This window comes from Anomalospiza imberbis, chromosome Z (assembly GCF_031753505.1).
Source record: "Anomalospiza imberbis isolate Cuckoo-Finch-1a 21T00152 chromosome Z, ASM3175350v1, whole genome shotgun sequence".
Lineage (NCBI taxonomy): Eukaryota > Metazoa > Chordata > Aves > Passeriformes > Viduidae > Anomalospiza > Anomalospiza imberbis.
In genome coordinates, this window is record NC_089721.1 from 19,075,097 (window position 1) to 19,088,752 (window position 13,656).

General features: G+C 41.4%; 3 protein-coding genes across 7 annotated transcripts in view; 2 read left to right on the forward strand and 1 right to left on the reverse strand.

The window, feature by feature from the left end:
- Positions 1-3,114, forward strand: part of KIF2A (kinesin family member 2A) — a 59,651-nt gene extending 56,537 nt beyond the window's left edge. For all 4 annotated transcript variants that reach the window (XM_068177345.1, XM_068177344.1, XM_068177347.1 and 1 more), the window contains one exon: positions 1,389-3,114. In XM_068177345.1, coding sequence (XP_068033446.1) covers positions 1,389-1,474 — 86 coding nt within the window. In that variant the 3' untranslated portion in view covers positions 1,475-3,114. The remainder of the gene's footprint in view (positions 1-1,388) is intronic.
- On the reverse strand, positions 3,071-10,241 carry DIMT1 (DIM1 rRNA methyltransferase and ribosome maturation factor). Its single transcript, XM_068177348.1, has 12 exons — positions 10,108-10,241; positions 9,889-9,962; positions 9,396-9,482; positions 8,953-9,014; positions 8,747-8,840; positions 8,600-8,649; positions 7,671-7,794; positions 7,462-7,554; positions 6,693-6,757; positions 6,372-6,435; positions 5,773-5,879; positions 3,071-5,043 (listed from the first exon to the last, which is right to left on the reverse strand). Exons 1-12 carry the CDS (start codon positions 10,160-10,162, stop codon positions 5,001-5,003), a joined length of 918 nt encoding a protein of 305 aa, XP_068033449.1. The 5' UTR covers positions 10,163-10,241; the 3' UTR covers positions 3,071-5,000.
- Positions 10,242-11,346: 1,105 nt separating this feature from the next.
- The window catches only part of IPO11 (importin 11), a 79,736-nt gene continuing 77,426 nt past the window's right edge, over positions 11,347-13,656 (forward strand). Inside the window, exons 1-2 of one of the 2 annotated variants that reach the window (XM_068176507.1) lie at positions 11,347-11,385; positions 11,860-11,929. The gene's annotated coding sequence lies outside the window, so the exon portion shown is untranslated. Of the gene's footprint in view, positions 11,386-11,449; positions 11,687-11,859; positions 11,930-13,656 lie in introns of those variants that run through there. The other variant, XM_068176506.1, reaches the window with a different exon arrangement.

Genomic DNA, 13,656 nt, shown 5'->3' on the forward strand with positions numbered 1-13,656 from the left:
TTTAGTTATTAGTTTACTTTTTTCTTCAACAGCCTTTGTTTGAATTTTGTCAGCTTGTGTTTGTTGAAAAACAAACTGCAGCTAATTCTTAGTACCCAAAATTAACTCTTCCACTTGTCTTCTAAAATCAGCTTGTCAGTTGATTATATCCCAGAGATTAATTTTCCTTTTCATTTTTTATTAACTGTTTAGACTGCAGGAGACGTACTGCTATACTGGCAAAAGCTCAAGGGTGGGTTGGGGGCTGATGGAACAGTTTTCTTGATATATGTTAAAAAAACTGTAAGTTAAAATCTCACTTTTTACTCGGTCTGAGTATCTGCTTGGTATACAACAAGCAAGATGTGGCTTGCTTGCCTCCTGAGCATGCCAGTTACACTTTTGTTGGGATTTGGAGTTTCCTTTTGTTTTTTATGGATGATGGCTTTCTCTTCAGAAGATGACAATTTGAGACACCAGCAATGAAAAAATGTAGTTTAGGTGACAACCTGTTCTTCAAAAACTTAGCAGATACTGTTTTTGAAAAGGCTTCTGGAGGTAAAATGCTAAGAGATCTCTCATCTTTACAGCCAGCTTAATATAACTGTGGTTTTACAGGAGATAACATGTATGAAGTAAAAAATGCTGTCTTGGTATCATCTGTGTTGTGCTCATGGCATGTAATGGTCACTGAATCATTCAGACTTTACTTCTGTCACTGTGCAACTGACATATTTTTGCCATCATTTTAGTTTCCTTCTTCTCATTCTTGGGCATATTACTGGGGCACAGAAGGGATAGGAATAGAAAAACAAGGATGCCACACTTCCTTCCTTAGGTTTCTCCCATTCTTAATGAATTACAATGAAATCAGTGAACAATGCATTTAACTATTTAGAGTGAGTAAGTTCCAAAACTTATTCACAAATGTTTTTCGCATTAATAAGAAAACAGAGGGGACTAGAATTTACTATTCTGGGTTTTAGAATGTACTAGAAATGGCAGACTGTACTCTAAATATGGTTTTGTATGTGTCTGAAAGTGGTTTGGAAGGTGCTGGGAAGGAATAGCATATAGGTAGTGTATATATCCCTAGGCTCTCTAAGATAGAAGGAGAATGGAAGCGTGAACAGTTCACATGCTTGGAAAACAATTGTGCAGTTTACAAACCTATCCTGCCTAGAGACAGGGGTAGTATCCAAGAAGACACTAAGTTGCTAAGCAACTTGTTTGTATAGTTTTGAATGCAAGATTAGCTCAATCCCCTTGTAGTTTGTAGTGTCAGCTATCTTTGTGGAGGAATGTTCTTTGTTGTTTGTTAGGACTGGGATGTGGAGGATCAGGGCTTAGTTTCAGTATCTGTTGAGCACAGGCACATCAGTACTCATTCTTCTGTTTTTTCCTTAAAGACAAAGTGAAATCTTTCCGGGCAGCTCTACAAGAAGAGGAACAGGCCAGTAAACAGATCAACCCAAAAAGACCACGCGCCCTTTGAAAAGGGCCTCTGCTGCTAAAGGAATTAATGAACCTGTACTGCTGTAGCACACATTTGTTACAAAACCTATTGACCAAGAAAACTCAACTACTTGAAAGAGTAAAAATGTTAGAAATGTTTGTGGAAATCTCCTGTTTCTTATTCACCTGAATGACATTTTCAGTTTTATGTGAAATGCTCCTGATGTCTACAAAATGCTTCTAGACCAGACAGCACAACCTGCAGGGTTCAGATCTGTGAAGCACTTTGTTTTAAATAGCTCATTTATTCAAATAGTGAAATGTTTGGAAATACTTGCCATATTTTTAATAAAGTAAAACTGTGGCCATTAAAAAGTCACAGCACTTCCTTCTGACCATGTTCAGTTTTATGACAAAGACCAGCTGTGCAGTTTAAAATTGTGGCGTGCATGCACACCTCACTAGTGGTTTTATGTAACTTCTTTTCCACAAACAGCTGTGCTTAACTCTTCCCATCTGTGCCTTGATGAAGGCTACTTAACCCTAAATATCCTCCTTCTGAAGCACAGCCTTAAAAAATACATTCCTTATTTGTCAATATAAATTAGTGTGTGTGTGTTCAAGAAGACTTATTTTTTGGTGGATAGTTTCATTTCACAGGATGTGCCATATCATTTAAAGAGGAACTGCAGGCTGTTAAGAGTGGACGAACAGCTGGACATTCCATTTTTCATGTGAAAATCTGGAATCTTGATTTATTTGAATACCATTACGAATGGCTATATAATTTTAACATTCTATCTGTAACAATTAAAAAAAAACCAAAAAAACCAACAAATCAACAAAAACCGACAAAAATATAAATTAGTTGATGTATATTAAAGGGTAATGTTTTATGTACTGAGAAGAGTTGTATCTTAGGATAATGCAGACAATATGATATGTGGTATGGTGTGATAATGCTATGTATGGATAAGTTAACTATCAAACATTGGGGATAAATATGTCCATACTGGCCTTTCACATACTGTTTTAAAAACTTGGATTTTGATGCATGACAAAGTTACATGTACATTAACCGTAGTTTGCCAGTAACTTGAGTAGTTCTGTTGCTTTAAGAAGTAGCTAATACATATTTTTCCCTTGGTACAGTGCCAGCAGCTAAAAAGTGGGGTGAAATTGCATCATTTGACGATTTTGCACAATACCTCTACCTAGCGCTAATAGAAATCCCACAAATACCTGAATTCTCACAAATGGCGCCATGTGTATCAGCACTTTTTAGGTGGTGGCACTCAAGTTTTTTTTGCAAGTCAGTATGCAAAAGAGATTGACCTTTCATGTAAGAACTGTAGATCTCTCTAGGAGTTCTCCCTCTTTCCAGGAGTTTGTATCAGCAGACTTTCCCTTGGAAATGTTTAAAAACTTACTTTTGGAATACAAGCCTGTTTGTTTGTGCCAGGCCTGGGAGGGAGAATAAAGGGAAGGCAATGAAAAGAGTTAAATGAGCCAGAACTTCTTGTAGTGTTTAATGTTTGTATCTCCCATAGAAAGGTAGGCTATGGGAAGCTCTTGTCACATAATGGTTAAAAATAAAAAAATCCTCTTGTGTGTAAACATGAAAACTGAAACAATGTAGATTTCACATAATGTGTTTAATAAATTAAGCTATTAAATGAAGTACATCTGAGAATTTCTGTTATGCTTTGGGAAGGGTTTCAATTTTTAAGTACATCAGTTATATTTTTCAAAAGGCCTCTGCTTTCAAAATAAAGCCAACTCTTCTATACAAGTTCATTATATAGAAGGAACTTCCCCAGATTACTGTCTTTAGTTTTGCAGCAGATCTTAAAAAAAAAAATCACACCTCTTTCTGAACATTTTTTTAAGATCATCACCCATCAGAGCTAAAAGAAAAAAAACAGTGGAATAGAAGGGAATAGCTTCTGTTAGCAGGTGATAGTACAGGTTATCATATATCTGAGGTTTTCTCTGAAGGTGCTCTAGACAATTCTTACTTTCTAAAAAGCTGCTGAAGACTGAGGCATCCCACAGGAGTAACAGTGGCTTCCATACTATCTGTCCATGCAAGCCTAGCAACACAACCAGGCTGTGGCTTATTGTGGGTCCCAAAAGGACAGGAAGGACAGTTAGCTTTCAGCACCTTTTTACAAAGCCCTGTAAATTACATGCGTCCTGTCAAGTAGCACATGCTAGCTGAAACTGTGTCTACTGCCAGCCTTTGTGCCAGAGCCTGCTTTAAGTCAGATCTGCACCTGATACTGTAGCAGTTAGAATTAGAATAAAAAAAAATTGATAAGGCTGGTTGTGGAACTTGGAATTTCTGCAGCCCATTGCCATAGCAGACTAAAATTACTTTAACAGGATTCAAACAAGCTTATCCTCTATTCCTCTCCAGTAAAACAAAAGCATTAAGGAAGTGCAACACATATCTTCAGCACTTGTTCCTTCTGTATTAGTCCAATCATATTCTTTGTGGCTATCTACCTAACTCATCATTTGGTTCTGCATGAAGTGAAGCAGCACTAGAATTAGTGAATTACTAAATTGTGAAATAAATGTGCAAGTCAGTTTTTAAATGCTTCAGCATGTCTCCAAATTTGAGTGCCTATTTCTATACATGCTTCTGAATCAATTACTTTTTAAAAACCAATGGGATGTCAATGGGGCTGCTAGCTGGATTCAGGACATCTTTTCCAACCTTAATGATTCAATGATGTGTATAAATAAAGTTTTTCTTAAAGGAGGTTTTGCTAATTTGCATGCATTGCTCTGAATCTCACTGAAAGCTAAGATCTGTGCTACAACTTTTTCCAGCATTAACGGTGAAGTAGTTACCTTAAAAATAGCTACTTGAATTTAGTTAACAAAAAACCCAACACTGCTGCCTGTGTTTATGAGCCCTGGCCCATTGGTAGATTTTTTTGCCAGTAACTACTGTAGAGGAGAGGGTAAAGGCAATTCTGTAAATGACATCAAGGACACAAGGTAAATTCTTTTGTTTTCTGAGAAACTCTCATTGGGTTTCTCTAAGAGAAGCAGATTACTAACAGGCTTGGAGTGCTGGTAGTTACCAGAGGGACAGGCATCTCAAATCAAAAGGAAGTCTTTAAATACACTTCAAAACAAACAGACAAATGATTGACACCAAAAAAAGGAATTACTGCAACTTTCTTTTTGTTGTCCAGACCCATTATGGGTTGTACTGTTGAGTATTGCGCATGGATATACTGAGGTGAAGTCCATCATTGGAGAACACAGATTTCAATGATCATCAATCCATGTTTTGGATATATATAGGAAAACACAGTCATGAGGCAGTCCAGCACCTCACTTCAGCTCTGAAAGAATTTGCTGCTTTTAAAATATCGAGCAGCAGTTTCTTGCCTTCTGTCAGCAATAAAAGCACATCTAACATTTTTAGTTGAAGCATACGTGCCGTATTCTGTTCATTGCTTTTATGAGGACCTTGTCCCACTGCACTCACTCTGTCTTGGATAAAACTTTGGTGAAAAAATACAGCATTTTAATTCTTCTAGGAGTAGCTATGAAAAATGGATGCCTTCTGAATTGAAGCCATGTAGCAATCTGAAAGATTAAAATATGTGTATCACAATTCTAGCAAGTCAAACTTTATCTTGAGGCATTTTTAAGATGTGCGAAGAAAATAGCATGAAAGCAACCATCACTGATCAACTGCAAAGAAAGAATTTTATCAAATCTGAAACTAGAAGTTATTAGCAAATTTGCAATTTTAGAGATGCAGGTTTATTTTCAATGCAGTTACTTATGCTGGATCCTACCAGGTTCACTGTTTTATCACAGAGCACTACCTGTCTTAGTTCTCCAAATGAAAAACAGCTAGGAACTTTTATCTTGAATTACGACAAGATTCATGATGCCACCGGGAGTAAGAGCAGAATATAGCAGTTAATCATTCCTATTTAAAATTATGCTATAGACTATGGCCTAATCCTCAAGGCAGAGAAAGGCTGTGTAAGACTCTAGAGAAATTTTAATAACCAATTTACACTATGGCCATTTTTAAAGGAGACACAGAAGGGTCTAGTACACAAACACCTGAAATAGAGATCCTTAGCTAGTTGCTCTCATTATTATAAACAGCATTTAAAATATACAAGTAGGCCTTAAGTGTTTGCTCATGTTCAGGTCTGGAAGCAAGGAGCATCTAGTGCTAAGGAGGAAACCCTACTATTCCTGTGCAACCCAATACTAATCTTTGCTACACAGCTACAGATGTAGACAGAATTTAAAGAAGCTTAAAAGGAAGGCATAAAGAGAAAAAAAAGTAAATACCGAATGAAATCATCTATATCCATTGAACGGGCTCGTTTTTCAGAGTAACCTGTATCTTTTAAAACTGTCTGTATTTTCTCTGCAATTTTGAAGTTTTCAGGGATTTCCTGTCAATGAAAAATGGGATAGAAATTATTCTCTACTCAAAAAACAGAAAAAGGTTATTTTACATAATTAATTATTTCCTGCTCTTAGAAGACTTCTTGTTTCAAGTGAAAAAAATTAAGTGATACTTTTTCTATTTTGGATTACTGTATTATTCTGTTGTATCTGATTTTTGTATCTCAGTTCATTCATTATATAGGAATCATGACTGCATTGAAAAGCAGACAAGAAATGTTTTATTAAATTAGTAAAAGACCTTGAGACAAACATAATATGGACCATATTGTAATACTATACTTGATTTTAAGCTCTTTTACTATGATTTAATTACCCTTTTAGATTTTTCTTTAAGAAAAGAGGCAAGTTCCTCCCACCTTCAAACTCTTTTGGAAAACCTTTGATACATTAAGGTTTTCAATGTTAATTTTTTACTCATAGAAGTCAGTATGTAGGTCACAGTACACAGAAATAGAATAGACTAAGAAGGAACTTACCATATTATGTAAGGAACAATGAACTCGGTAATTATGATCCAGCAACTGCTCTACAGCACTTGATCTGAAAAAAATACATGTTTAGCATGAAAACTGAACTGTAACTATTGTTCACTTGATTGGTTTTAAATGTCTACTATAAAAAACTGTAATGATTACACAGAACTGTTCTTTTTAAAACGCTGCCTAGTCTTCTTCTAAAAGAAAAAGCTTCTGACATCAGTATTAATCTTCCACCATGCTTTATCACTGACTATGTAACACTGCTATGCATTTGCACAAAAGAAATCACTAATTGGTCCTCTGATAGAAGTTACTTACTTAAATGCTGCAGAGAGTGTCTTGTTTTTCCTAACAAAGGCTATCCTTACCAGACCATCCCACTCCTGAAATTGAAAATTTCAGAATTTTAGAAAGCATCATACAGCTACTACAAACAATAACAGTCACTACTGACAACTTCAGAACAATACTGGATACAAAGGAATATCCCTCATGGAAATGTCTCTCTAACAACACAAAACCAGTTCTATCTTAGACAAAGCAATACAAATAGAGGAGAAAATACTTCATCCCCAAAACTCTTTGAATTTTACTTTTTCATGCCTAAGTGCTATTATGTGCAGAGAAGGCAGACACTTGAAGAAAATCTGGCTAACCTTGGGCAAGGCTGAAATGGTCTTGAGGTGTTTTAAAAATTAAGAATACTCTTCTGTAACATTTGTCTTCTGTGATTAAACACACTCATCGGAAGATAAATCTTATATATTCCTTTGATCAAAACCTGCAAAATTATCAGCCAGAAACATCTCTGGTTGCCATAAACCATGATGAAAGGGACATTATTACTAGCAGTTCTCCAACTGACCTTGGTCTTATGAGAGATACTGTACACAAAGCTATCCCCAGCTGATGGTGGAATGTTGTGTTAATGTTCTAACACAAGCCTGATCAAGAGAGAAAAAGCCATTTTGGAAGCTCCAATGAATAGCTGGTAGTTTGTACTAGAATCAGCACATGGAATTGAGTAATAAGTGAGAAGAAATATGAAATTATCGCTAACATGTTACGATGAGTATACACTGCTCACCTGGAAGTTGATAGGTGGTGGTGGGTTCTTTGGCTCTATTCTGACAACACTGGATTCGACTTTGGGAGGAGGCCTGAAGTTGTTCTTTCCAACCTGTTAGTTAAGAGCAGTCAACCAGCTGTGTGAATAAGCAGCAAACTCCTCACATCCCTCGCAACACTCTTCTTCTGTGTTTGACAGCTGAGTTACCTAAAGGCAGAGTGACGTACCTTCATCAGATGGTCCACTCGAGCTAATAACTGAGTATTAATAGAGAGTCTGCAGTACAGTTTGCTTCCTGGTTTTGCAACCAAACGAAGTGCAAATTCCCTTTGAAACATAAGGATTGCACACCTGAGAGTAACAGAAAAGAGAAAATCGATTCTAAGTATTCAATTTTTATGTCAGAAGCCAACTAACGCACTTGGAAAACACACAATTTGCCTCAGCAATTAGAAGAGTAAATGTTCATAATAAATAACTCTGCCCTGATTAGTGTGTTGAAAAAAACCCAAAGCCCATCACAGAACTTGGTGAAGTCATCCAAGTCTCCTTAAAGCTGTTACATAATTTGATTATTTACTGCTAGATGGATTAGGATCAAAGAGACAGTCTAGCCTCAGAGTTGCCTGACTGTAATAAATCATTTAGAGTAACTCTTTGCTGAGTCCTTCAAATCCAAGCTTTCCAAAAACTGACCGGTAACGTTACCAATGTTCCTGTGAGAGAAATCAAGAGCTGCTGACATACTGATGTCTGACACACAGACAAGATGGTTACATTTTTACATCAAACAAGAAAGTGACTTGGCATTGATTCCTACCTTTCCAGCATAACTTAGACAGGAAGGTATTTGAAATGCTATGATGCCCTGCTTATCCCTGGAATAATACTTAGTTGTAATACTAAGGAGATGTAGCTCCTGTTTTTTCTGCTGAGCACTCACTGTTGCCAAGTTTAAATTTTCTCCTCACGCTCAATACACCAACATAAACTTAATTTCCAGGCACTGTCAGACTATGTATTACAGAAAAACTTTAGTACAGCTCTGGTCCATCAAACTGGTATCTTAGGAACTAAAAAAATACTGGATTAGAAAATATTTTTAGAAGTATTTTCCTTCCTCCCAGGTAATACAGAGCTCTATTTTTCCACATACCTGAAAAAAGGTCTGTGAAGCAATAACTTGAAAACAAAAGGTGAAGAAATCTGAGAAAAAAAAATAATGTTAGGATAATTTCTGGGAAATCAGCATTCAAAAATAACTTTTTTTATGGTGTTGCCTGCTATGTTGCTTGTCCCATACCTGGTAAGGCAAGTTAGCCACACATGCATCAAAGAATGGTAAATCTGTTTTCAAGATATCTCCAACTTTGATTTCAAGTTTGTTTGCTAGACACCTGAGGGAAAAGATATATTGTGGTTATTCTCAGTTAAGCACTGTTGCCAAAATTTGTACCGAAGTAGCACCACTGCTTTAAGTCCTCCCTGTTTCCCATAATTAATACTTACGTGCCCTGGACTCTCTTCTGAAGCTCACCAACAAGTCTAGGGTCAATTTCACAAGCAATAACCTAAAAAAAAGGTATATATTTGCAACTCCATGCATCTCCTAACTGGAATTTAATAGTAAAAATTCCAACCCTGTATCTGTTGTTATGGTTTCAAAGAATCCTTTCAAAATCCCTCTTAGGCCATGTACCTTCCTCCCTCTCCAAATACAAGCAAGCTTTACCACATAAATGGGTAACATCAATGTAGTTTGACAAAACCACACAAAATTTATGTGATCAGCTAAAAACCCATTGGGATTATTCATAAGTTAATAAAAGTATCAATGGAAGAATTCTACTTATGTTCATCATGCCTATGAAGACCCTTCTATTTGCCGCAGTCTAAGCCACAGCACAGTCAGAGCTTGGGAAGGGGCTGTATGAGAGACAATTTGTACTTACTTTTTTGACCTTCTCCAGCATCTTTACTGTCAGGTTTCCAGTTCCCGGGCCCACTTCCAGAATGACATCTGTGCGGCGCAGGGCAGCCTAAGGACAAACAGCATTTTGAGTGCTTCCGTAGCACCAATTTCGTGCAATCATTTAACTTTAGAATTAAAGTAAGCGCTTTTGACACAATAAAAAGTTGGAACTGGGTATCAAGGGAGCGTGAGAGTCGTTTAGAAAGTAACGAGTAGGAAACGGGGAGAACCAGAATGCCCTGACGCTGATTTACGTCGCATCGCTGGCCACGCGTCAACAACCAGCTAGCAGCCACGTTAAGAGAACAAACACAAAGGCCACCACGCACTCAATCAGGCGGCATGAGGGCACCAGCCGCGCTTCAGCAGCAGGTGCCCCCGCGGCCCGGGGAAGGCCGGAGCCGGGGCGGAGGGCCGCGCTTTCCCGGCACGTCCCGGCACGCCCGGCTCCCCGGGCCCGCCGCCGCTCCCACCTTATCGATGATGCTGTTCACCACGAGAGGGTTCTTCAGGATGTGCTGCCCGGCCCCGGTGTTGAAGAGGATGCCTAGGGAAGACATAGGCGTGTTACCGTGGGCAGCCGCGATCCGCTGGCACCCCGCCGGACTCCGCTCGGGTGCGAGCCGGGGCCCGGCCTCGGCTCCCGGGATCCTGCCGGCCCGAGCGCCCGGTCCGGTCCAGTCTTCACTCACCGCCGGCGCGGCCTTCCTGGCGCTCCGGCCGCTTCCCGGCCCGCGCCTTGGGCATGGCGGAGCTCCGCTCGGTCTGATCCGGCCCGTCTCACCTCGGGCCCTCCCGATCAGGCTCGGCTCGCTCCGGCCCCGCGCCGCACGTGCCGCGCGGCACAGCAGCTGGCGAGCGGCTCCGCGTGCGGCCGGCGGGCCGGGCAGCGCCCCCTGGCGGGCCGGCGGACCGCGGCGGCGGCAGCACGAAGGGCGCGTGTCGCGGCCCGCGGGCGCGCTCGATCCTCCCGGGAACAGCGGGTCCGTCCCACCCTTCAGGGGATGGAAATAGCCGTGAGTCCTAAGTGACAGTGGTCAACAAGGACGACGGAAGTCAGCGGGTCCACAAAAGCTTTCCAAGTTTTATTAGTAAATGACACATGGCCTAAAAATGGGTGTGTTTAGTACCCTGACCCAATCCGTGAGCAAAGGGCAGTGGGTTGTGGATTAAAGGGGCAGTGTGGAAAGGAAAAGAGAAAAAGAGGTGAATGAAAGAAGCGGAGGGGGGAAAAAAGGGAGGGAGGAAAAAAAGGGAGGAGGGAGGGAAGGAGGGAGGGAGGCAAGGAGGGAGGGAGGGAAGGAGGGAGGGAGGGAGGGAGGAAGGAAGGAAGGAAGGAAGGAAGGAAGGAAGGCAGGCGACCCTCATCCATTTTTGCCGGTAAGATAACGCGTCGCTTTAACCCCCGACTATGCACAAAGCACCCCTCCGCTCATGGCCGGAGTCACAGTGCCGGTGCAGTCATTCCCAGCCGCTGCCACGCCAATAAAGTATACTCCTTTTTTTAACCCTGTCTGAATTTTTAAATTTACTTTCCCATATATATTTTTAGCGTTATGTTCTGACATGAGCACCACCCACGTCCGCCGTGATGCCCCGCGCCGCTGCGGCCGCCCAGACCGCCCGGGAACGTATCAGCGAAGCGCGGCAGCATTCCCCGCGTCCCACGGCTCATCCCGCGGCGGGAACACGCGCCCCGCGCGCCAAGTCGCCCTGCGCGCGCGCAGCCGCCGACTGACGTCGGCAGGCAGCGCGCCCCGGAGGCCCCGCCCCGGAGGCCCCGCCCCGGAGGCCCCGCCCCGGAGGCCCCGCCCCGGAGGCCCCGCCCCGGAGGCCCCGCCCCGGAGGCCCCGCCCCGCGCCCATTTTAGGCGGCGGAGCGGGGCGGGCTGTGCTCTGGCGTCGCAGAGCAGCAACGTCAGGGCCGCGCGCGGGGGAGGCGGTGGTCCCGTGCGGCGTTCGCTGGTCCCGGTTCGTGGGAGGCCGGGAGGGGATAGGGAGAGGGGGAGAGGCGCCGGCGGCTTCCAGCGCGGCAGCGCTCGGGGCACGAAGCCCCGGGGCTGTGTCGCTGCGGGCGGCGCTGCTCCTACGCACTCGGTTCGGCTGCTGCTCCACCGGCTGTGCCCTCGTTTGCGCTGCCCGAGCCGGCGGGGCTCCGGCGTGGAGTGCCCGCCACGGTCCCGGCTCTGGGGCACACCCTCCGCGATTAAGGCAGCTAGGCCTCCCTTACCTGTTAAACTGACCACGGCAAAGGGCCTGTTCGGAGCTGGAAGTAAAAAACTTACCTAATTCCAGGGAACACGTTCCCGCTTTCTTCTTGAAACAGTTAGGCTGAAATTAATGGAGGCATGGGAGGAAGACGAGGCATTAACCTGAGAGAACTTACTTTTTGCGGGAAGGGGCGCGTAGTGGCCTTTATTCCAGGTGGTTGTTTTTTTCCTGCAGGCTGAAGAACAGCAGTTTTTCTGCAGAGCAGAATTTTCCCTTAATCAGAGGCAGGCTCAGTGCAGCAGTGGTGAGTTATTTCTCCAATTTGTTACCGTAGAAGGCAGCAGTGTGTGTAAAATACAAAAATAAGGCCCTAAGTGCAACGGTGATGGCTGCTTCCCATTTATGCTTCCATGTGCCTTGCTTCCCAAGTCTCACACATAAAATGATGTCTGTGACATATTTGACATGGCTTTTAAAATAGCCCAAAGAGCACATCAGTAAAACGCTATCAAATTCAAATTACATTCATAGTATATAAGATATACCTGAGTTTTTGTAAAAAGCATATTCCTTGTGGAGTTTGATTTCTTCAAACTTAATGGCAGCACCAAATTCGTCAGTGCTCTCTGTTTTTCTCTCATTCTTTCGTTGTACTGTTTTCATCAAGGACATTTATTGTCATGTCCATAAATGATAAAAGTTTTTATCACACATGCTTTATATAAAGCATTTTGAAACTGTACCATAAGAAGTGGGATTTAACTGTAGTTAAAATGAAAGGGTTTAAACCTGTTCCAGAATATGAGGGCTGACTGAAACAGGCATTTCCATCTCAGCTGTTTGGAACTAGTTTGTTCTTAAGTGGTCTGTCAGGTCTTTTAGGAAATCCATTAAATTAGGTAAATTAGGAAGAAGTCAAAGGAATGAGATTGACCTTGTAGTATTGGTCATCCTAGAAAGCTACTATTAAATGTTAAAAATATTCTTACATTGTCTCTGTATCAATTTGTCTTTTCCTATGTCATCAGTACTGAACCCTGTGACAGAGTAATTTTTGAGTTAATCCTTGGAATTGTCTTACTCATTTCTTTACTCCCTGTTTTTTCTGTTAGGAATTTTTGGTCACTTTGGTTACTGTTTAATATCAGAGTTCATTCTCAGAATCTTTGATATAATCTGATTGACCTTCTGTAACGTTGTCAGCCTTGCTTGTGCTGTCCTTTGTTAATGTGGTCCTCATTGTTCTTAGTTCTTGTATCCTTCGTGTCTTCTGCATGTTTTTTTCAGATCTTGGTTTTAGTTTCAATGTTAAATTTTTGTGAAAATGAAATTTTGAAAATTCTACTCCTGTATTTCTGTCGTTAGCAGCATGGGAAAAAACATCTCTCAGTCTTTCCTGCTCAGACATTTTTGTCTTCTTTGCTGTGGCTTAAATTGGGCAAACTTGAGATAGCTTGGTTCAATTACATAAGGAAAAATCAATATGTAGGTGTTGAAAAAATTATTAATGCTTAACATTAGTAATTGTGTTGGTTTTGGTGATTGCTGTAGCTATTAATGAGTTTAAGTAGTACCTTCAATAACCAGGATAGTTTTAGTTCTTTTGGGTGCACTCCTCAACAGGATTATGAGCATGTGGCATGATTGATGCAGATACTGCAACACTAGAAAAGAGATTCATGGAGGAGTTTGTAGAAGGCTGGAGAGAAACCAGTGTAAAACCAACTTTTCCTGAAGCTGACAGTATCCTTGCTAATATATCATATCTGTATGACTGAATGCCAGAATTTATGTTACTTATTTCAGGAGTTCTTGTGGCCTTTCAGCATGGAAACTTTGTTTTTCCTCTTTTCCTTGAAACAAATGTGCTGTAAAAGTCACAGTTTTCTACTTGAATCTTCTGAGCTGCAGGGTGTAGCTTTATAGTTTTTCTTTAGTTGTATAATCTGCTGATAAGAAGCAGCAAGTCCTCTTTGTAAACACTCTTCAGGTAGTTAGTTTTAGGTGTCTGCAAAGTTTTCCTCAGGCTCC